The sequence below is a fragment of the Buteo buteo genome, chromosome 5 (genome assembly GCF_964188355.1).
Source record: "Buteo buteo chromosome 5, bButBut1.hap1.1, whole genome shotgun sequence".
Classification (NCBI taxonomy): Eukaryota; Metazoa; Chordata; class Aves; order Accipitriformes; family Accipitridae; genus Buteo; species Buteo buteo.
This window is the reverse complement of record NC_134175.1, coordinates 37,375,610-37,399,016: the sequence shown is the minus strand read 5'-3', so window position 1 is coordinate 37,399,016 and position 23,407 is coordinate 37,375,610. Positions and strand designations below refer to the sequence as shown.

The window sequence follows — 23,407 nt, the reverse complement described above, 5'->3', positions numbered from 1 at the left end:
TCTTTTCTTTTCTTCTCTTTTCTTTTCTTTTTTCTTTCTTTTTCTTTTCTCTTTTTTCCTTTCTTTTCTTTTTGCTTTTTCTTTCTTTACTTCTTTCTTTCCCTTTTGCTTTTTTTCTTTCCTTTCTCTTTTTTCTTTTCCTTCCTTTCTCTTTTTTCTTTTCCTTTCTTTTTTTCTTCTTACATGAGATGAAAGGAATCGGAGTCCCGGGGCACGGGGAGGTGCGGAGGGGAGGGTGGAAGGGAGCCTGGGTAGGTAGTGATGGGGCAGAGGGAGGGGATGCGACTTCACTCCACGTTGCTGCTGTCGAACGCGTGGCACTGCAGGTCTCCGCTCAGGTAGTCAGTCCCTGGCAGCTTCATGCCGTATTTGTCCACGCACCAACACAACCCACGCTTCCGGCCTCGGGAGGGCTTGCACTGCGGAGATACCCAAGGGCAGAGATCAGGAGATGGCCTCCAGACGCCGCGTGGCTTCCTCGCACTGGTACCAGGACCAGCGCTGTGCTTTGCCCCTTTCACCCCAGCGATGCAATCCCCTGGGTAGGACCTAGCTCCGGCTCTCCGCTTTCAGCACATCTCCATCCCTGCTGCTACCCCAGCCTGGGGCTCTCTGCCTCCTCCTCCGCCCACACCAGCTCCCTCAGGATGCTTGCCTCAGGCCAGATGGCACTCGCAGCCATCAGCAAGGCCACCCACCACCAACTGTGCCTGCAGATGCTCACAGCAACCCTCCCCACCAGTCCAGTAGAGGAAAAACCTCCATCCTTTCCATCCAGGGCAGCAGAACTTGGATGGGAAGCATCCCTTTGGAATCCTTTGGATTCCCTGGATGGGAAGCATCCCTTTGGAATCCTTTGGATTCCCTGGATGGGAAGCCATGCAGGGCTCTTTCTTACCTGCTTCCTCTTGTAGAAGCCTTTTCGGTCGCAGTTGGGGAGGTGGACGGCACGTGGGACCATCCGCTGGCTGCTCTTGAGCTCCTGCAGGGATGCCTCCATGTGCCTGCGGCAGGGACCCTGCGAGCAGGGAGAAGATGGAGCGTGAGAAGGGGAGCGCCCTGCAGCAAGCCTCCAGCTGCAGATGCCCCCAGGTCCCCTGTCCCCCCTCACCGGCACATGCTCCCCAGCGGACAAAGCCCCCCCACCCGCAGGAGCCCCGCAGGGGGAAGGCGAAGGCACCCACCAGCTCAAACTCTTGCCGGAGCTCAGGGATGACGACGCGGGGGTGCGCCGTGTTCTCCGCCATGCCCACAAACTTGGCCAGCGTCAGCTTCTTTCGGCGGTCCTTCTTCAGGGCCTCAGCCTTGAGCTCGGAGAGGCGCCCGTGCTTGGGCCGGTAGGCCTTGGGTGGGTAGGTCTCCTCTGTCATCTCCGACGTGGTTGGCTCCTCGTGCTCTCGGGACTCCCGTTCTGGAAGGGAAGGGGTACCGAACCGTCAGGTCTCCAGGAGCTGACTGGGGCTTTCTTTTGCACAGAGAGCCTCCTGCCTGACCCCAGACGACAGCTTTGCACCAGGCAGGGTGGGAACAAATGGCCAAAGAAATCCCCTTCCCAGCTGCTGCCTACAGCCCTGGCTTTATCCCACTGTGTGGGACCTGGCATGGCTTTTGTGTGACCCCCGAGCTCGGGACAGGAAGATGTCTGAGGGCATGGAGGAGCTGGGAGTCAGGATGGGCTCCTACATATAAGACCACCATTGTTGGCAGTGTGTCAGTGCAGAAGGACTGGTGGATGGCTTATCCCAAACCCAGAAAGGACCAGATGACACACAAAATGTGGCAGAGTAGCCCCTCTTTAGCCATGGTGAGAAGATTAAGTGACAAATTCACACCCCACCATGCCTTGCAGATGCAAGAGCCAAAGCTAGGGATGCTCGAAGATGAGACAACTCCAAAGTCAAGGTCAATCCCACAGCAAAGCCACCATATGTTTGGGCGGACACTTCGGCAGTGATGCCGAAGCCACGTCTGACAAGTGCTGGGATCTCCAGGGTCCTCAGTCTGCAGCCCCACACTCACAGGACTGAACCAGCCCCTGTCCGCTGCCACCCACTGAGGAGCTGGCAAAGCCTGGGGTGACGCTGCCGAGCAGCGCTGCCTGACCGTAGCTGCCACCAGTAGTACCGACGACAAGGGAGGAGAGCGTTTAGGCTCTGCCCATGGCAGTCGCCTCCCTATACACCCCCCGGATCGCCCCAGTGTGACCTGTGCCAGCGGGATGCAGTCAGGAGCCCTGCATGGTTATATATAGGAGAGAGCTGGTGACAGTCTAAACTTAGATGACTTGTGACATTTAGTACAGCCACTGGAGTGAAAAAGGGTTATTTCTGGACTAAATTTGAACAGAGTTTAAGGCTCCTGAGGCTCCCAGTCTCCCAGTCCCTGGTTCCCAGCAGCCCTGCGCTCACGCCAGTTTTGTGCTGGGGCCAGCGGGCAGGCATGGGGCAACCCACTGTGGTGGGAGGAAAAGCATCAGAGTGGCTGAAATCCCTCCCTGCACGGTGTCTCCAGTGACTTCGATGCCAGTGAACCCCGCTCATCCCCTCCTGCAACCCCATGGTGAAGGTAGCAGGGAACCAATCACAACATCACTGTTGGGACATAAGAAAAAGGCTCAGGATGAAAATAAAAGCGGATAAACACCCCCGAACAAGGCAAACAGGAGTCTCCCTGCAGACTGGCAGCTCCCTGGAGCCCAGATGCACCCCAGGGGCGAGGAGGATGGCTCTGCCCCACCAGGCTGCCCAGGGGTGCCCAGGGGATGCCTGGCAAGAGGGGACGGATGCACTGCTCAGCAATAGATGATAGCACTGGCCTGTCACACACAGCCCCAGCTGGGTGGCCTTGGAGGTGGCTGAGGGACAGGCTGGTTGCTGGACCCCCAGGCCTGCCACAGCTACCGGTTTCCTCTTCCTCCTTGCCAAGGCAGACCTGCCCTCTTCCAGCAAAACTGGAAAGTTTTCCACAGCTACTTATTTATTAAAGCAGCCTTTTTTTTTTGTCTCTTTGCACAAGAACAGAGCTGGGTCAGCATCCCAGACTCAGCACCTTCCTAACTGCCCACAGCAATGTAAATAACCCCATGCACCATCCCCAGGACTCGCACATATCCCCAGGATGGAATTCTCTTGCCATTTTACCCCATGATGCTTGTACGTTTGGGTTTTTTTTTCTTGCTGCAGACTCAAAGGCCCCCACAGGTTGGGGCTCCTCTATTATAAGGGGATGACAGACAAGGGATAGAGAAGGAATTGATTAAATTGGGAATGATCTTGTCCCCCCAGGAAATGACACTGTAGAAGGTGCAGTAGAAGAGCATCCTTTGCCACAAAGATTTTGTGGCAATTCGAGGTCTGAAAGGAGACTGGAGACATCCACAGTGACTAAGCCCTTCCACCGCAATGAAACACACTGTGATCTGTCCCAGGAATCCCCTCTGGCACCGACTGCCAGGGCTGGATGCAGCAGAGCCAGCGCATCTCCCCAGGCTGCCCCCCAAGGTAATTAAAGGGAGGGGAGGATTCACACCGCTGCAGGCAACCCTACAATAACACAAGAGGGGCACAGCTCATTACCCCTGCAATAACAAACATGAGAGGCACAGCTACCTGGGCAAACCTAAAATAACAAACAAATGGGACAAAGCAATGAGGATTCAGTCAGAAAAACAGCACAGGGTGTCCAGTTCCCAGGACTCGCAGTGCAATGTGTGTTTGCAGCGGCTGAGCCTGCTCAGACAGTCAGCAGCTTCAGCCTCTGCAAACACCTTATTTCTCTGCTTTCTGCAAGCTGCCAGCTAGCCAGAGCGGTCTGGCAGCTGGGGGCTAACGCGGAGCCCTTTCGGCAAGGGGACGTGGGAGCCACAGGAGCCCAGTGCTCTGCAGATGGAGCCGAGGGCTGGCGTGCATTGAAAGCTGCCCAGTTCCCAGCCTAAGTCCAGTGCCTCCTGCAGGGGCGAAAAAGCACCTGGAACCGACCCCCTTGGCCCTCCCCAGCACACACGGGTCCCTGCTCAAGTAGCGATATAACAAGGGACGGCTGTGGTGGGACTCGTCCACCATCTGCTACTCAGCAGTGGTGTCTAGTCTGGGTCTTTATTTCCCAGTGAAAACCCCATGGATGCCCTGGAGGGATGCCTTTCCTCCACCCTCTGATGTTTTTGATAGCCTGATTTCCTTCAGCAACAAGGCTGAAGCAGCCCCTGCTCATGCACTCGACTATCTGTTCTCTAATTTGATACTATCAAGACAATTTTGTCAAACTGAAGGGCATAGGTATCTGACACACAAACTCCTGACAAGCTATGGGCAGCTGGTGGGGGACCTTCCCGGTGCCAACGCAAGAGAGAAAGGCAGAGCTGGGGCAGGCAGCGCTCACACAGTCCCCCCCGGCTTCACCTCCTGGCCAGCTCATCCATATCAACCCGCAGCCACCCGCTGCAGCCAGGACCAGACACCCGCGTCAGCATCTCCGGAGCCCCTGCACCCACCCGTCCATCCTCGCTCACCAGCTCATTCATTAACCTCCATCTGCCACCCTGGGGCTGGCTCGTGGCAAGCAGCGCTGGCACCGCTGCACTTCTGCTCCCAAAGAGATGCCAGCAGGAGCAATGCCCAGTTTCCCCAAATGAGCCCTAATTGTGCCTGTCTGAGGCTCAGGAAGGAGGCTGGAGTTCCTCCTCCCTCACTGTCAGGATCTGGCCCGCCGCACAGCCCCTTCCCGCCTACTCCCCTCCGCCTTGCCAACCTGGCGATTGGGTTTCGGACAGGCGGCTATTTGCAGAGGCAGAGCGTGCTCCATCTCCGTATGTCAGCTATGGGCACAAGGCATACACAGGGAGGCCCTACTCACCGTGTCCCCAGGCAGGGGACAGTGGGAAGCAGGAGGTGGCTGGCTTTCACATCTCCATCCCTTCTCCCCACTCCTCAGGAGGAGGTGACCTCTCAGCGGAGGTCCCAGGCTCGCTGGCCACACAGAAGAATGGCATTGCTGGCCAAACTGAGGCTGCCTGGCTAGTCTGGAGGTGAGACCTGGGCTGTAGCCACCTCAAGGGGATGCTGACCCTACAGCCAAGGCAGAAGACTGAACTCAACTCAGAGCCACCCCACGGCTTTGTGTCTGGTCTGACGCTGTGGTGCCCCTGGAGGACCCAGGGAAAGAGGGGTGAGCATCTGGAGACGCTCCCGACACAAGTCAGGCCAGAAGGACTGTTGTTGATGTCCTAATTCATGCAGGGTCCCCTGAGCCCGGGGAGGTAGAAAATACCCGTAGCGGAGTGTGGGCTGTCTTCTGCCTCAGGGCTGAGGGCTTAGTGCCCTCTCCCCGCTCCAGGCTGGCCAGAGGGAGCTCCCTGGCAGGAGCCATTTTCAACCCTTTCTCCCTGCCCCTACAGAAGGGACAGGGAGTAGCAAAATAGCAGGCACAGTTTCTGGGAAACTGCAAATTGTTCCTGTCCCGCTCCCTGCTGATCTTGACAGACATCACCCAGAGCAGTCTGTGCACCTTCCTGCACCCAGGCCAAAACCCAGCCTGTGTGCTTCTGTACTCCAGACGTTTTGGACACGTGTGAGGTCCCCACAGGGTGTGTATGCGCGTACACATGTGGGTGTGGGGCGTGTGGGAACACCACCTCCCTGCTTGCTGACATTACAGAGAGGAGCAGGAAGCTTGTTCCAAATAGCTAGGAGGCTTGAATTTTCGTAATGCATTTTCATCGGTTTCTGGCAGGAAGGTAGGAAAAGTTATCTATTGACCGCTGCTGCTAATGATCCATGCTTGTTACATCCACAGCCCACTGCTAGAGGACTTGCTGTCCTGTTCAACACTCCCCCCCGCCCCCAAAGCCACAACGCACCTAAGAAGGACAAGCACAACCATAGCACAACTTTGCTAAACAGCTATCTTGATTATTATCATGATTATTATTATTTACAGCATGAGCACTAGCATAATACACCACTTAAGCAGGAAGGTGTTGGAGAAAGACTTAATGGGGATTCAGTTAAACCTCTAGCATAGGAATGACAGCAAATGTCACTGGTGGAGACCTTGAGAAGTTGCCCTGTCCTTCCTTTGCCCCCAAAGTCAGCCATCTCTGTTTAGAGGTGCTCATTGCAAGATGGAAATTAAGGCTTACATCGGCCAAGGCTGAAACATTGCTGCTTAGAGAGCAGCATCTCCCACTATAGAGAGCAGTGCAACAGTGCACAATGTCTCTGCTTTCCACCAGAGGAGGATTTACCCCCAGGATGAAGAGCTACCGCCAAGTATTCCCAGGAAGAAAATATCCTCAGTTGCAGGACTCCATGAGTGATCCCCCACCCTGCTTTTCCAACAGGCTCCTTGTGATTTTGGGCCTTGGTGGCAGCTGTCTCTGGAGGACCCCAGTTTCTGTCCCATTGCCACTTACAACAACGTGGCATTTTCCAAACCTAGCTAGGTGATCTCTGACACCTTGGCTTTCTTTTTGGGGGAGGGGGACAACATTTTGGGATCAGACACCTAGGCAGCCAACGCTGGCAACAGAAAAAGGAAAAACTTTATGGGAGACACTGGGGAGAGAGGGAGGGATTTTTCTGCAGTTCCCATCAATCAGGACCCCGAAGTGCTACTCAGAGCCAGCTCTGGACATTCCCTCAAAGCTTCACCCATAACAACACCTCTCCGGCACAAACAGCTGCAGACTGCTATCTATGGCGGCTCCATTATCTGCCCAGCCCCAAGCTGCCTTCTTACGTCTTCCTGCTGGACTTTACACGCACACGCAGGCAGAGGCAATGATTGCTGAAATCAATGTTTGTCTTCTTCCCTGTACCTGCTGGAGGGATGGGATCCTCCCACTTCTCCTTCCTCCCCTATCCTTTACGGTACTGGTTCTCGCTGGGCAATGCAAAACAGCTTCCCTGGGCACCCTGTGGCTGGGAGAGAAGGAGCGTCGGTGCTGTCCCTGAAAACAGCTTTTGCACTTGCCAATCGTGTTAGAGATGTACCCATTTTTCTTCAGATTGGCTTTTATACAGGAAGGTCCCTGGCTGGTAAAAACCCCCATCGTGCATTTCCCCCAGCTGCCCTCCCCACTTGTCCCCACTCCAGAGGAGGGGACGTGCCTCACCTACACCAAAACCTCTTGGGATGGAGGCAAGTTCCTCCCCAGCCTGGACTTACACCTGTGGCCATGACGGGAAAATAAAACTCCCTCCCTCCTGGTCAGCACAGAGGGACAGCTGCTGCCTTTGCATTCTTGAAATGCAGGCAGGGAAGGGATGCAGAGCGAGGAGGGTCATCTCATCTCGCGCCCTTTGGCAGCTGGAGAGCACAACTGAGCAAAAGCATTCCTGAGCTCCCCAGAGGCTGCCGGGATCAGCCCAGACAGAAGGGAGCTTTCACTGCCCTAATGAAGAACAGCTCGCTTATGTTCCCGTCCCAGGCACAAGCGCCCAGTGTGGCGGTGGACGACCCCCAGCCCCTCGTCACAGCCCCGCGGGGGTGGGCAGCGGAGCCGGCTCAGAGGCGATGCCCAGGGCCGGAGTCACTGCTCCAGACCACCGCCCCGGTGAAGTCAGGCGGTGATCTCAGGCGGCCGCCCAGCCTGAGGCCGTCTGGCACCCACCGGAGGAGGAGCAGCCAGGGCCGGGGATGCAGGCTCCAGCCAGTCCCTCCGCTAGCCCAGGGCGTTGGCGGCGGGAGAGCCAGCTGCAACGGGCCTTGGACTTCCGACGAACTTTTGTGCTTTGGTGGGGACTCGACGGCAGGCCGGCGCGGGCCGTCTGGAGGGGACTGGCAAGGGAGCGCGCTGGTGATGCTCGCGGGCGATGACAGCCTGGGAGGAGACGCCACGCACCGAGAAGGACAGAAAAACAGCAGCCGTGCTTGGACTGCCACCCCACCTCCCCCAAGTCCCAGCGATGTGGAACGAACGGGCATTTACGACAGATCTGTGTTAAGTACTGCCCGTCCGCTAACACAGAGGTGTTGGGGCTTCGCTGGATGGCTCGACTCCATGTCTAAGTCATTGCAGAGATGCTGCACCCTCCAAATTGTGACCAGCCCCATCATTTGGCTTGGGCACCGATTTTAGGGTGGAACGACATATCTCTGGAGGCGCCAGTCTCTCCTCCTGTGACGCCAGTGGTCTCCCTTAGGCCTCCAAAGGTGTGAAGTTAAGAAAGATAAATCCCCCCATCTCTTCAGTACTGGTCCCCTTGCAGCCTGTGGTGCAGTTCTCATGGCTGGCAGTGCCAAACTGTTTTATAGGCACAGGAGCAGCGGTAAGAAAACCCAGACCCTATTTCCTTCACTGGGAATTAGGTACCTCAATGGCTGCTGAAGGCAGCAAATCACCTTTGTGATTTGCAGGGTGTGGAAGGAAGTCTTTAGCAGCCAAAGCATCATGGAGCACCCACAAAAACACCCACTCTGCCCCACCATGCCGAGTCCCCTACCAAAGACATATGATCAGAGTCCAAATAGTCCATGGCCCAAAATCCACACAAACTTTTGGAAGAGAGTTCTGGGGTATCCCAGTACCTTAAATCCCTGCGACAGCATGGTGAAAGTTGCTGGGACCTCACTCTCTTGTCCCACAGAGACACCTTTAAAGAGAAGGATATGGATCAGTGGGACCAAGCTCAGAGAAGAGACGGAAAAGCAACCAGAGGGCTGGAAGGACTCAACCTTAGGTTAAGACTTAGCTCCATTTTATTAAGCCAAGGCCCAGTAGGATGCTTGGGAACAGCTCAGGAATACCAGAAGAGCCTCGGAGAGCGGGGATGGATGGCAGAGGGATGTGCTATACTGTGGCCTTTTTTTTTTAAAGTTATTGTTTGGGCTTTTCTGAACTAGCCTGGAAGACCAGCTCTTTCTCAGGAGATTTGTGTCTCCTCAGCAGAAACCTGTGGAGGCAGATTCTGCTGCATCAGCCAGGGCTCACCTGCGGAGCATGAATATCAGGTGCTTGGGCTGCCCCCAGGTTCACAAAGGATTCATGGGAAAGGGAGATCATTGGTCTGATGACCTCAGTGTTCTCATACAGAGCTGATGGGGGAGAAATGCAGCTCAGCATGTGGGAAAGGAGCTCTCAAGGGAACTAGTTCATGTTTTGGTCTGCTCTGGAAGTGCAGGGCCTATCTGTAGGAACGGATCTCTGGGTCAGCACCACTTCTCCGCAGTGCCAGCAAGTGCCACGGAGGTGGGAGAGGTACGGCTATGGGAACTGGAACCGTAAGGAAGGATTTGCGTTGCTGTGTGCCAAATGATACTTTCCTGAGCTGCCCTTCCTTGCTGCAGCCACAAAATAAAAGTCCCTGGGAGCAACTCTCTAGAGCAAGGAGAAAAGCAGGTTTAGAGATGGGGATCTCCATGACATAAGTTCCTTCCCTACACGTTGCTAGCTGTTTATTCAGCAGGCTTCAAGCATCTATGCTGTGCTGGAAGAGCCAAGTCTGGGCACCAGCTGGAGGGCTGGGCTGGTTCTGACCTGGGATGTACAAGCAAGGACGGCGGCTCACTGTTGTCTTTGACCTGTCTCTTTCTCTCTGAAGAGCTCCTAAATCAGGCTACGATCCATCCTCAGCAGAGGCTTGGGAGCTAGCAATGCATATACAGGACACAAGTTCAGGTGAAGGTCTCAGCCTGTGGTGGACAGGCAGCGTGGCCAGAGACTTGGGGTTCCCAGCAACAACCGTTTCAGTGCAAGAGGGAACCCAAAATGTCTAACCAGTAAAAGAGTTGGGAAACTTTCCAGAGTTTCTCCCTCCGGGAAGATGATGAACAAACATCCATCCTTTACAATTAAATGATGCCGACGTGCGCCATCTTGCAAAATTGCAGGCAGTCTGTTTCTAGATAGCTGCTTGCATAAGCCTGACATTTCCTGAACAAAGTTATCTTCCAGGGAACTGAATTGGCAAGTGGAGGGGAAGGAAGTATTTCAGGATTAGATTTACATCAAAAAGCTCCTGTTGCTGATGCACTGATGATAGGAAGATAAAACATATTTCCTTCATATCATCTGGAGACTACAGATGTTTCCCATTCCATATGCTGAAACTGCAGAAGAAGCTGAGAGCTGAATTGAAGAATAACCCAGAGAAATCAAAATAAAACATCTTTCAATATCATAGTGACCAAGACTTATTCTTCCTTCCTGGAAAGGATGAAATCATTCAGTCTTTCTCAGTCTTGCATCTTTTCCAACAAAGCCACCCTAGTGGCAGATTCCATCACTTGTAATAAAGGTGGCAAAAAACCCACCCAGCTGCCAAGGAACTAAGAGCAGAAAAGAGCAAAGAAGGAAAACTCAGGGAAGAAGATTGCATGACAGTCTCTGCCTAACTGACAGTAAAGGTGAGGAAAATCTAAAGTAGCTCCTGACAAGCATAATTTAATTGTTTACCAGCAGTTTCTCTGTGGGGTTTATCTGTGGCAAAAAGACGGGAAAAACCTTCCTAGAAAACAAACACATTTTCAGGTCTTCTGAATGAAAATAAAAGGGTTTGAACTGCTCATCTGGCCACCAGGTGGGAGGGGATCACCTGAAAAAAAACCTTGCTGTGTCTTTAGGAATGGAGGTGTGATGGGTTGGAAGAGAAGCCTAAGAGCATCCATCAACTATCATTATTGTATGAGAAAGAAGGGCACAAGGAGGACTTTTTTGGATGGAGGTAGCTCAACAGCAGCAGTGGAGGAAATGACACTAGGGAGGAAGAGTAGGTAGCTTTGCCCCCTTGGACTATGTGGGACCTGTCTCCAAAACTCAGCTGAAGGCAGGTGTCAATATACATGAGATGTCAAGAAACCTGGACTTGAAAGCAGGATGCTGCCAGGACGCTGCTACTCTTGATCACTGAAACCCAAACATGACAAATCATAGTAGAGCCAGGTGCTAAGAAGGCCTTAGAAAGAGAACCGTAACCAAGAAGAGTGTTGCTGGCAGCCATCAAAAGCTGGGATGTCACTGTGGATATTGTAGCATTTTACCCTGAGAACAACATGCAATTAAGAGGAAACCTCTCTATTAAAGGAGATGATCCCGAGAAGAGGATGTCCTACCAGAGATGTAGCCACTACAGTTCATGCTAAGCTTTCTGGCCTGCTTATGGATGAAGGTGGCTTTTGCCTTTTAGTCAGGGTTTTGAATCTGATTTAGTTTCATACTGAGCAGAAGCTTTTAACAACTGGCCTACTGAAACGGAATCTGGGAGAGGCTGCTCTCACTGGAGGCTGGTGGTCTCCATCACAAGTTCCATCCTCGCTTATGTTATTGAGGGTGTTCGTCAGCCTCTACAGCAGCCAGTTAACTGGAAGAGCCAAGAAAGCCAAACCCTTTGCCCGCCCCAGAGAAAGAGGTGAAGGCACATCAGGTGGAGTCTGGAGATGCACCTGTGTCAGGCGCTAGATGAGAACTGCTCCAACACCACAAGTATTTCAGGCGTGCAACTGTGATTGCAACCTCCAGCCTAGCCTGGATTAATTTCTAGGCCTTCAGCCTGACTTTCACAGCTCTGCCTTAAACCAGATGGAAAAGATCTGTGAGATCATCCATTGCTCATCTCTGTGTCAGCACCAGATGACACATCACCACATGTACTGTCCAACCTGACTTTTACAAGCTCCGAGTGATGAGATTTCCACCTCTGCCCTCAGGACTCCCTTCTACTTTCTTAATGGCTCCTTCTCTCAGAAAACCTTTGCCTGGGGTAGGCCTGGCCATTATTTAATCTCTCAGTCCACCTAAGCAGTACCACAATAAAAAGTACCAGAAGTTTGATGTTCACACTCTGACAATATTGATAAGCAGAAACTTGCCCAAGCTTGATCCTAACGGATCACTCTTGCCTCTCCTAGCCATCTCCCTCCTTGCACTGTACCATTACATACACTAACCAAACCCCTTTGGTCCCACACGATGCAAAGATGCTTTTCAATGTTAAAAAAATATCACGGGTCCCTTGATGGAGCAAAGGGTACAGATCTCAATTTTGGAGTCTGAAGCTCCAAGAAAGACAGCTGATCACCCTTTGCCACAGGTCCGTGTCCTGGTTTCAGCTGGGATAGAGTTACTTTTCTTTCTAGTAGCTGGTATAGTGTTATGTTTTGGGTTCAGTATGAGAAGAATGTTGATAACACACTGACTTTTTCAGTTGTTGCCAAGTAGTGTTCAGACTAAATCAAGGATTTTTTAGCTTCTCATGCCCAGCCAGCAAGAAGGCTGGAGGGGCGCTATAAGTTGAGAGGCGACATAGCCAGGACAGCTGACCCAAAGTGGCTGACCCAAAGTGGCCAACAAGGTATTCCATACCATGTGATGCCATGTCTGGTATATAAACCGGGGGGGAGTTGGCCTGGGGCAAGGGGGGATCACTGCTCGGGAACTAACTGGGCATTGGTCGTCAAGTGCTGAGCAATTGCATTGTGCATCACTTGTTTTGTATATTCCAATCCTTTCATTATTATTGTCATTTTATTATTGTTGTTACTATCATTATTAGTTTCTTCCCTTCTATTCTACTAAACTGTTCTTATTTCAACCCACAAGTTTTACCTTTTTTTTCCAGATTCTCTCCCCATCCCACTGGGTGGGGAGAGTGAGTGAGCGGCTGCGTGGTGCTTAGTTACCGGCTGGGGTTAAACCACGACAGTCCGGAGCCTTTCTGGATTGATAAGATCCCTGTTGCACTTCATTGTTTTTCCTGCAACCTCAAGCTGCCTCTGCTATTACAAAACCAAATAACTGAATACTGAAATGCTTATGAAATGATGCGGTAAAATTTCACCCATTTCTGCTATTGCTTCAGGAAAGCAGGAGTCACAAGCGAAAGTAAAGTGACTGTATGTCACTTAGTGTTTAGACATTATTAAGATGTATTAAGACATACATGTGGTTGTGGCGGCACCGTAATTGACTGTTGGGACAGGTATAAGACATGCAGTCCCTCCTTAATAGAACTTCTTTTCTTTTCCAGCATCTCCTTTAAATTAAAAAGTGAAAGCCAGGTTCCGTAGTTGTTCACTGGCTTATTTAATTACTAGATTTTCATCATTAGTCCAATGCATAACATCTGATTTCTTAAGCATGAATAATAAATGGGTCTGTTGATTTAATTGTTTTCCAAGGGTGAATCCCATGTGCATTTGGAAAAAGAAAGTATTTCTACTGGTTTTCTACAAAAAGAATTATGTCTATTGGCCAACTTTGCCCCCAAAGTTACCTTTAACATACATTCCCTCTCTTGTTTAGCTAGGGGATCATTTCCTTAAGTATCTGTCAGGATTACCTTCTTGCCCTTAAATAGCAACCAGACCAGTTACCTCCATCAACATAATAATTATCTCCATCAGTGAGCCAGCTGTGTCCATCCAACAAGCAAACAAACCAAACTGCAATAACAGCCCTCAAGGCAGGCAGCTGCTAAGAGCTTTCCAAGCCTACTGAAGCCAACAGTGTCTTCAGCTTTGGCCTCACAGTCCTTCCAGGACTGAGGTAGCTGTCTCCCATGAAGAGGATTAGGTGCCTGAAAGCCTGCAATGCTCTGGGCCTAGCGAAAAGGTGCTCAGCATCTTGCAGGATCAAGCCCTGCCAGACTAATAGGGAATGAGGTACCAGTTTGCCGTGGGAAGTATTGACACCCCATTTCCACATTCTGCGTGAAAGAGGCAGTATCAAAAGGGTGGAGGCACAGGGAAAAATGATGGGAATATCAGAGCAGTCTGGAGAATGAGGGCAATAGTGAGAGCAAGGCTTTATGCAAACACACAGAAGTGCCCACTGACTCCACAGGCATAAATTTAAGATGCCTCCTCTCGAGGTTTAGCCTGTTGACCAGAGCCTCCCTGCAGCCAGGGAGGCTTGGACCTTCCTGCAGCCATAGCTTAAGGCAGGTGTGGTCTTGCAGCCAGAAGCTGATGGTTAAAAGACACAGACTGATGGGCAGTTAGCGCACTTCTCCTGGAAACATCACAAACAGACAGGAGATCCACCAAAACATGCTGAGAAATTGCTTCCTTAAGAGCAAATTTGCCTGCATCAAACCACCAAGAGTCCCAAATTTCTGCAAACACACTACACTGGCTTCCGCTGGGATTAACGGCAAGCCATGGCTTGACATAAACACTAAGGGGTCCCCTCTGATCACTAGCATCAAAGACCCACCTCAAAACCAACATCTTGCTGAGAGTTGCCTTGGCTACCCAGCTGAAGGAATAGACAGTTGAGTGGGGGGTTGAGTGGTGAGAGGATGGGGGATTTCAATCCTTCATCACCAGGTGTGACGTGACCCCTCCTGGATGGGCAGAGGCATCAAGCATGACCCGTGCCCAGTGATCTCAACTGGGCAGCTCCCCCGGGGTCTGGGAGCGTGGGCACAGCTGCCACACCACCCCGTGACCCACAGGCAGCCCTGCACATCACCCCAGGGAGACCCTGCATGGAGGGTCCCCCTAAATGGGCCTGGGGGTCCAGGTCTTAAGGACTGCAGCACGTGGGCCGGGGTTCCCTCTCCTTCTCTCCAGCAGAGCCTCCTTGTGCTTTTGGCTACACCTGTCCTGAGGATAATCAGATAATATCTATCTTTTTACCTGTAGAAAATCTCCTTACAAATGACTAGGTGGTTATTATGCTGGCTGCCAGTGAGTTCACGCAGGCCAAACTCTTTGGATCATCTTTGACCTCTGCATGCACCATGTCCTCAAGTCCTGCTGCCTCCTCCTCCTCAGTGCTGGAGGTTGTTTCTCCTGCCCTCAACTCACCACATTTCAGCAAATTTTGCCATCTTCTCCCAATTCAGTTCTTCTTTCCCACTTTCCCAAAAGCCAGTTGTTGCTGCCTGGGCAAAGAGAAGTTTGCAGGGCCCCAGCACACTCAGTGCCCCTGGCACCGCGTCCTCTACCAATGCCACCAGGCACCACTGCCCCCCACGTGTCCCCCCCAGCCCCGGCAGCAGGAGGATCGTCGGCCCTCTGGAAGCCACAACCCATCCGCACCTTCACTGGGCTATCTCTCAGGGTATTTAACTAACGTAGACCTAGTCCATCGAGAAAATACAACCCACCTCCAAACATGGAGGGGGTGAGTTCGGATCCACACAGCTGGCTGGGAGGAATATCTTGCCTCTATCTCCTTCCTTGCCTCCCCTTGTTTGATATGCTTACCTCCTGCACCTCATTTCTCAGCCCTCAGTGGGAGGATAGGGTAGGCCGGTCCGTACGCCAATATCTGATCTTGACGGCAAAATACCAATGTGCCAGTCATAAGCAGAACCACTGCACCTAAGAGAGGTTTGTGTGTGCTGCCTGGAAACCATTCTTCCCCCAGAGACAAAAATGCTCCGTGTGCGTGTTTGCACACATTAAATGTTTGTGCAGGCGTGTGTGGGCGTGTGAATATGGGTACGTGTGTGTGTATGCTCACATGCATATCTTCCTTGTGCACATTAATCCCGCTGCTCTGCAGCCCACATCGAGGGGCAGGTGTGTTCCAGCCAAATTCCGCTTTTATTTATCTCCGACCTTGAATTTGCACTACTAAGTGCTTGGTAAAAAATAGGCAGGATTTCCTGTGCCATGGGCCCTTTTATCTCCCCTGTGACTTAGCACAGGTGAAACGAGCTGCAACTGTTCTTAGCGGCTCGCCACACTGAGCAGAGGAGGACGAGCCCCGGAGGGGCTGAGGTTCCTGCCCCCCTTCCCAGACTGCTCCCAGGCTTTCCAGTTTGGGTGAAGAGCGCTGGGAACCACCACCACTATAACAGCTCTCGCAGCTGCTCCTACATCTGCGACGCCTTTCGATCCAGCGTGGGCAAAACTTCCAGCGGACGTTAGGAGGAAGCAGAGCACCACGCTCCGTGCGAGACAGCGCCCGCTCGCTGCTTCTCCTCCTCTCCTTCCTCCCCGGCTGCCCTGACACGCGTGTGCCAAACTACATGACCAAGAGAAACCAGGAGCTGTCCCAAAGCTGGCGCAAAACGTACCCGAGCTCTCCTACCCCTCTCTTCCGAGCCTGACGGGACACCTCACCCCGCAGTCATGCAAACGCTTCCAGTCGCACACAACTGCGCTCGCGCCACCGACGTGCCAAAGCCACGACGGTCATCTGGGCACAGGATGCTGGTGCTTAAATATCGACACGAGGAGGCACACAGCCTTCTTCCAACACCCCTCAGGTTTGCAGAGGCTCCTGTTTAAGGCCCGTCCCCGATCTCCGCTGCAGCGGTACACGCTCTGGAGGGGCTCCCCTCGTCCACCTGGAGCAGGTCCAGGCTGATAGCGCTGCACGGGAGCTTGGGACCAGCTCTATCACTCATGCACGCACGCACACACGCATAGAGCCACGTCTTTTCTCCGGTGAACTCTGCTGGCACCCAGAAGGAATTTCATTTGTATCAACTACTTAATATTCTCACTCCTTCCTTAGAAACCAGACTGCCAAAAAATCTTTCCAGCCAAGGCCCCTCCTTTCCTGTTTGAACCACCCCATCCCTCCCTCCCCCATACACACACACCGCAGAAACCTGGCTCTCTTGCTGGCACCTGATGGATTTCACCCTCTTCTTTTTTTTTTTTTAATATATTGTTATTGTTGTTGAAACTTCAGATCAAAAGAAAAATGGAGATTTTCCTGTTTTGGATCCGAGGCTTTGCAGGCCTGTTGCTACTAGCTTTTGCCTTGACAGCTCGGGAGTTGCTTCGCACAAAGGACCTGCCGCTTGCACCCGCCGGGTCCCTCCCCAAGCGACACGTTTGCAGGCTGGCACGTCCCAAACCCCACTCCCACAAACCCCTGCCCTAACCCTCACCCTCGCCCCAGACCTGGGCGAAGGGCTGCCCACCTGCCCCGCCGCGTCCCCATCGCTCGCCCCTGAAGCCCCCGCATCCCTGAACGGGGAGCTGGAGAAGAGCACGGGAAGGAGAAACAGGGTAGGGGGGGAATATGTTGGGGAGGGATAAAGGACTGCACCGAACACGAGCTGCAGGAAACTTGGGCTCAGCAGCACTCCTCCTCCGCCTACTTCCAGCTGACGCAGCAAAGACGATTTTCTTAGGGCTAGTTCTGCAACCCCCGCCTTTCCCCTCCTGGTTATCGTTGGCTCACGGTTTCGTGAGGAAACTTGCCAAGTCTTGCTCGCTTTCTAGAAAGAGAGCAGGAATGAGAGAGGAGAAGGAAATATTTGACAACCTTTGTTTTTCCACGAGCCTTTTTAGGGCAGCAGGCTCCAATCTGTGCCCTCCGCTCCCCAGTGCTTGGCCTGACCTTGCTGTCTCAGCAGGAAGAAGTCTGGTGGGAGCACGGGGGGAGAAAAATGGAAAGACGTGGTGTATTTCAAAGGAAACCTAAACAAAACAGAGAAAATCCAGATTCCTGCAGCCTGTGCCATAAATGAAGCTCATTCATGGTTTTTTACCAGGAACAGTCAATTACAGCCGTAATGTTTGGCTTTCGGTAGAGGACAGTGTCTGACTGTTGTGCCAGGAAGGACTAACAGAGACCGTCCCGTCAGTACCTACACATCCGTGTACTTAAAACGAGCCTTACCAAAGCCCTTTAATCCCACACTTGCTTTCATTTCCGACCTCTCAGCAAACCAGGAGCACATTCTGCCCAGTAGCTCCAGCGTTTCTCAGTACTGCTGTGCCCAGCTTACAGATGAGGAAACTGAGGCACGGTACCCAGCAGCATCTTGTCCCCAGGCAAGACATCTCTGGTCTACAGGAGAGCCAAGCCTGGCCTCCCAGGCTTGGGCTCTTATAATACCGCTTGTTGCGTCTCCACCTCGACTATAAGGAGGAAAGCATCTGCGATTTTAAACTCAGCCAGCGCAAGAGCAGAAATAGATAGAAAAGCAGTTTGATCTAGTCCTCGCTGCTGTCACATAGTTTATTTTGCAGAGTGCTGATTCTTTCTCAGTGGTTCGCAGCTCAGGGCCAATTTTGGTCATTGACAGATCAGAGGGCCAGGCCAGCTTCCCCAGCACACGGTCCCTGCACTGCTGGCCAAACTGGCAGAGGCCAGAAAGTTCAAGTCAAACTTAATTTCTTTCCTTGCCCCGTTGCTTAGAAACATGCCTATGAAAATATACTTTGTTCTCACACGCTACCAGTCGAATGCCAAGAGAGTTTTTTCCCTCCCTGTCCTCAGGAATTCCTCATTTATTTTTTATTTCTTTTTTGCAATCGTGCAAATCTCAAGAGGAGCCTGCCGGTCTCCCGCGGCTTCTTGCAGCAGCTTTTCCGATCCAGGCTCATCTCCCGGCTGCGAACAAAACCTGTCGAAAAGAGCCCCCTGCGGCGCTCGGGGAGTCCAAACTGGAAGTGCAGGTAGTGCCAAGGGGTTGGTTTTGCAACAAACCTGCAAGCTCTTTCCTATCCCTCTCCTCGTTCATTCAACGGGTGCTCCCTATCCCAAGAAAACCAGAAGCAGCGATATTACAAGGGGACCGGCCAAAGTTTCAGGCAAAGCACCTGCTGACGGACCAGCTTCCTTGGGAAGAGCGAGGCAGGTGGAACAAGAGGCGATTCAAGCGGGGAGACAAGTGCCAAAGCTTTCCTGGGGGCCTTTGGTCTGCATGGGGCACCCTCACCACGGGCACGAGGATCGGCCCCGCTCTCCCAGCTGCCGCTGGGTTTCGGCTGCATAGCTCTGCCTTCCCGACCACACCGCCTGCCCCCGGCCGCGCACACATACGCGCAAGAGTAAATAAACACCGGGGATGACGCGCTCCGGGATACTTCGCATAGCTCCACTGCCAGCGGGTTATTGCCCGGCTTCCTGGGCTCCACGGCAGGAACGTGGCTCCTGGCTTCACCCGCAGCTCCCTGCGCAGGTCCCCTCCCAGCCCACCCCCCTTCCAGCTCCCCTTCAGAAAACCAAGCTCAGCTTTGCTGTTTCTGGCTGATTTTAAGGAAGTTTGGACATTTGTTGTCATTTGAGGGAGGGGGGAGGTTACACACACAGAATTTGGTTTTGCTGCGAAGGATGGAGCATAGCAACACAACCACTGCCTGCAAGCAGCAAAGGGGAAAAATAATAAAAGCATCAAGATTTATTAGGTGCTAGGAAGGAGAAATGGATTCCCATTGCGTGGGTATAAGCAGAAGCTTGCTAACAAGCAAAAATGACTTTTTCATGGACCAAAAAAAAAGTGGGGGGCTTGTTCCTGGGTTTTTTTTGCCAAGTGGTTCCCCGGTGCCCTGGACATACAGACGCCCTCCCTGCCTCCCCTTCACACTGTGGCAGAAATACAGATGTATTTGGAGGAGTACAGGGAAAGTGTGTTTGCACAAGCTACGCGATCCAGAAATGGGAGTTAAACGAGCGCCAAAGTAAAGGAGCACTTTCTTCCGTGCTTTTGTCACGTGCAAGGTGCAAACATTTCAGAAGCTTGGCTTTTTGCACTGGTGCTACCATGCCAGCCTTCATGCTTGCTTTTAACCTATTCTTCACGACTCTTAGCAACACCGTCATTATTTTTTGCAGTTGCAGATTCCCTGTCCCTAATGCACCTGCTCCCTTCACCTCCCTGGGCTGAAACCCGTTGCCCAACAAAGACGTCCAGCAGCGGGCAGCCAGGAGGAGCAGGCTGCAACGATTTCGGGGAGAAAGTGGGAGGCTGAGCAACAAACCCCGGGGTGGCTGAGGACTTTGGGGATGGGGCGGATGGTTGCAAGGAGGTGCCCTGCCCTCCCCTGTACCTCAAGCTGCAGAGGCCAGCTCGGGCCCCAGAGCAAGGTGGAGGATACGGTGAGAGAAAGGGGTCAGGGAGAGGGTGAAGACAGGGATGCAGGAGAGACGGAAGGGATGCAACTGGGGAAGGACTGGGATGCAGCTGTGACTAAGAGGGTGCATCTGGGAGGTGGGGGAAGAAAAGCTTTCCATTGGGGATGGGACAACCCCGAGGTGATGATGGAAGGGAGGGTGAGGAAGGCTGTGAGATGATGCAACGGGAGGTTCGACCGGGGCATGGATGGAACGAAGGATGGGAAAAGCAGCGGGGGGCACAGGAGAACAGCTAGGGGGATGGAAGAGTACCCGCAAAGATGGAAAAGCAGCTGGGGGGGATGGAAGAGCAGCCAGAAAGACGGAAAAGCAACTGGGGGTGGGGGAGGTGGGTGGAAGAGCAGCCGGAAAGATGGAAAAGTAGCTGGAAAGGTGGAAAAGCAATAGGGGGATGGCAGAGCAGGCAGGGGAGGTGGTGGTGGTGGAGAAGCAGCAACCGGGGGCTTGGAAAAGCTGCCGGTGGAGGGGGTGGGGAGGGGAAGGAACGGGGAAATAGCTGGAAAGATGGAAAAGCAGCCGGGGTGTGTGTATGTGTCTGTGAGAGAGAAAAATCAGGCAGAAGGATGTAAAAGTAGCCAGAAAGATGGAAAAGCAGCTGGTGGTGGTGGAGGGGAATGGAAGAGCAGCCGGGAAGGCAGAAAAGCACACCGCGGGGGAGGGGGGGATGGAAGAGCGGCTGAGGAGGGTGGGGATGGAAAAGCGGGCGGAAAGATGGAAAAGTGGCCGGGAAGGAGGAAAAGCAAGCGGGGGCACGGGAGGGCACCTGGAAGACGGAAAAGCAGCCGGAAGGATGGGAAAGCAGCCGGGGGGACAGGGAAGAGCAGCCAGTGGGAGGGAGCAGAAAAGCGGGCGGAAAGAGCGAAAGGGAGCCGGAAAGGCAGAAAAGCAAGCGGAGGGGCATGGGAGAGCCCCCGGAAAGAGGGGAAAGGCAGCCGGGAGATGGTGGCGGGGTGGGAAGAGCGGTCGGGAAGCTGGAAAAGGAGCCGGCGAGGCGGAGAAGCATCCGGGCAGGAGGCGGGTGGGCGAAGCGGGGGTCACTCACCGGCCTTGGCTTGCTCGCGGTAGCTCTTCTCGCTGAGGCAGACGGCCGTGCCGTGGAGCAGGGCGTGCAGCGGCTTCTCCTCGCCCTGGCGCGGGAGGCAGCGGAGCCCGCGGGCGCAGCGCTCGGTGTAGACGCCGCAGGGCTGGCCGGCGGGCAGGGCGCAGGTGAGGCAGCAGCCGCAGCCCGGCTCCTTCACCAGCTCGCAGCCCAGCGGCGGCGGCGGGCAGAGCGACAGCGCCTTGCCGTCGCAGGGCTCGCACTGCACGAAGGAGCCCAGGCACCGCGACAGCCCCGGGCAGGCGCCCAGCAGCACCAGGAGCCGCAGCAGCATCGCGGCGGGGATGCTGCGGGACGGGGCGCGGGGGGCTTGCCGCCGGCGGGGGGCGGAGGGGGGGGGGGGGCGGGCGGGCGGTGCTTGCTTTCCGCTTGCCCCTTCGGGGGCAAAAAAAAAAAAAAAAAAAAATCAAAAAAATTCAAAAAAAAAAATTCAAAAAGGAAAAGGGGCGGAAAGCGCAGCCCCTGCTTGCAGGCGCCCCGCTCCGGGGTTTATTCTCGGGGTGCGAGACCCTCCTGCTTTGCTTTTGGCGTTAGGAAGGGGGGGTGTCTAGGTTTGCTTTTTGTCTTTTTTTTGTTTGTTTCCTTTTTCTCCTTCTTTCAGCTTTTGCTCGCCTCGAAAAGGGGAATTCGCACCGCGATCCGCGGGAGCGCAAAAAGAGAGGGGGAGGGAAGGAGGGGGGGAAAGGGAGAAAAGCCTGCAGGGGTTGCACAGCCTACAGGTTGCAAGGGGAGGCGTGGAGGAGCAGGGGGGTTTGGGGAGGTGGGACGGCGATTTCACACACACGCACACACACACTCTTCCCAAAGGGCTGGGAGGAGGCAGGTTGGGAAGGGAGCAAAGTTCCTTGAAAACCAGTGTCCTGCTATTAATGCATCAAAGCAGTCAAGGGGCGGGGGGGTGGGGTGGGGAGGGGGAAACGCAGGAGAAGGAAGAGGGGATGCAAAGCTCCCCTGCCCTCTCTCTTCTTCTGCAGGAGAAGAAAAAGTCTCTCCCGACGCAGCGAGCTGCTGGGAAGCTTGGTATGAAGCAAAGTTGTGTTTCGATCGGCTCTGTTCAACCCTCCCGCTTTCCTCTTCCAAGATTTGCAAAGGCAAAAAAAGCAGAGAAAAAAAAAAAAGCCAAAAAAAGGCAAAAAAAAAAGGGCAAAAAAAGAAAAAAGTTTTCTGCAAAGTTGGAGTGTTTTGTTGCAAAGTCTGCAGAGGAGCGGTAAAAAACAGGGGGAAGGGGGGGAAAAAAAAAAAGAGAGGAAAAAAAAAATCCACTTTGTAGATCTCCCAACACTTTTCCCCTGGAGAAGTTTCTAAAGAGACTGAATACTGCAGAACAGGCTGTCTTTTAAATAGACTGCCTCTGGCTGCCTGCCAGCCCCTAGCTGCAATTTGAGATCCCAATGACACCTCAGCTTGACTAGGTGCCAGCAGCGCGGGCCCTATCAGTGCACACTCGAGCCGGTGGGGGTGGGGTGCACAGCTTCTGACTTCTGGGCTTCAAACCCCGGGCAGTGATCAAGGATAATATTATGAGGAGAGACAAGGGGGAGGAGGAGGGGGAAGGGGAAGCCGAGGATGGGGAGGGGAGGGGCGCGGGGGGGGGGGGGAGTTCAGATCTTCGTGGCTTTAGCAAAAGAGGAAAAAAAAAAAAAAAAAAAAGTGGTTGCAATTGGGTTGCACGGCAGCCTGGACTGCAGGGAGTCTGGGAGGCAGAGGTCAGGGCTCTGAGTTTGGGGAGGAGGCGGGGGCATTGAGTTAGCAGGGCCCGATCCTGCACGCTGTACCATGTGGTGGTGGGGCAGGGAACCCCCATCCGCTGCCCGGGCAGCTGGTGGGTTGGAGACCCTCAGAGCGGGGAGCCGGTGCGCACACCTTAGCCGTCAGCTCCAAAGGTGAGCGCAGGAGGGAGATGGCTGGATGCACGCCAAGGAGCCGCTCTTGCCCGCCCTGGTCCGGGAAAGGAGCCTTTGTGCGTGCAGGGTGCCCAGCTCTCCTCTCCTGCCCCTCTGCCCCTGGGCGAGGTGTAAAACCGCAGCGAGGCTTTGCCCAGTGCCAGGGAGTGCCCCTGACACCCCCCAAACAGCAAGGGTTAACGCAGCCGGACAGCGAGCAGGAGGGAGGGCTGGGCTGCTTGTAAGAACTGTGTTAGATTCCTCTTTGGAAAAGTTTGCTGTTGCTTAGGGCATGCCAGAATACAAGCGGAATTTTGCCATGTGAAGTCCGATTTGCACGTTTTAGCTCATTCTTCTTCTGCCTCTTGCCCTGCACAAAGTGGGGAGGGAGAAAGAAAAAAAAAAAAAAGCGCTTTGCAATGCTCATCCTCTGTCCCAGACAGCTTTGGGGTTTGTTGTCTTTTGTTCCACCGCTGCATTCCAAAGGGTTGCAGCTCTCCGGGCCATGGTCCTTCGCACTTGCCTCCCTTAGTGCTCATTCATTGCTAGGAGCGGGGAAGCTGGAAGCGTGGGCAAGGGAATCTCCAAAATTGCAGTGTGCAGCCCCGTGGCCCGCCCAGGCAGCTGTGTGCCGGGGTGTTACACCTGGAGCAGAAG

At 53.6% G+C, this 23,407-nt stretch overlaps 1 protein-coding gene and 1 long non-coding RNA gene across 2 annotated transcripts; one reads left to right on the top strand and one right to left on the bottom strand.

Annotated features, from left to right (window-relative positions):
• Positions 1–21,853, bottom strand: IGFBP5 (insulin like growth factor binding protein 5). The gene is made up of 4 exons (XM_075028688.1): positions 20,811–21,853; positions 1,185–1,411; positions 899–1,018; positions 1–419 (listed from the first exon to the last, which is right to left on the bottom strand). Exons 1-4 carry the CDS (start codon positions 21,139–21,141, stop codon positions 288–290), a joined length of 810 nt encoding a protein of 269 aa, XP_074884789.1. The 5' UTR covers positions 21,142–21,853; the 3' UTR covers positions 1–287.
• Positions 19,624–22,008, top strand: LOC142031373 (uncharacterized). Its single transcript, XR_012650497.1, has 3 exons — positions 19,624–19,732; positions 20,834–20,974; positions 21,842–22,008. It is a non-coding gene; the product is annotated as an uncharacterized LOC142031373 (long non-coding RNA).
• The last annotated feature ends 1,399 nt before the right edge of the window (positions 22,009–23,407 follow it).

Bases quoted from the DNA above. Each gene is read 5' to 3' on its own strand.
- IGFBP5 (XM_075028688.1), bottom strand. From the start codon at position 21,141: ATGCTGCTGCGGCTCCTGGTGCTGCTGGGCGCCTGCCCGGGGCTGTCG. The intron at 1,412-20,810 runs GTGAGTGACCCC...CTTCCCTTCCAG, and splicing joins CCGCGAGCAAGCCAAGGCCG to AACGGGAGTCCCGAGAGCAC. The intron at 1,019-1,184 runs GTGGGTGCCTTC...CCCTGCTCGCAG, and splicing joins TCCGGCAAGAGTTTGAGCTG to GGTCCCTGCCGCAGGCACAT.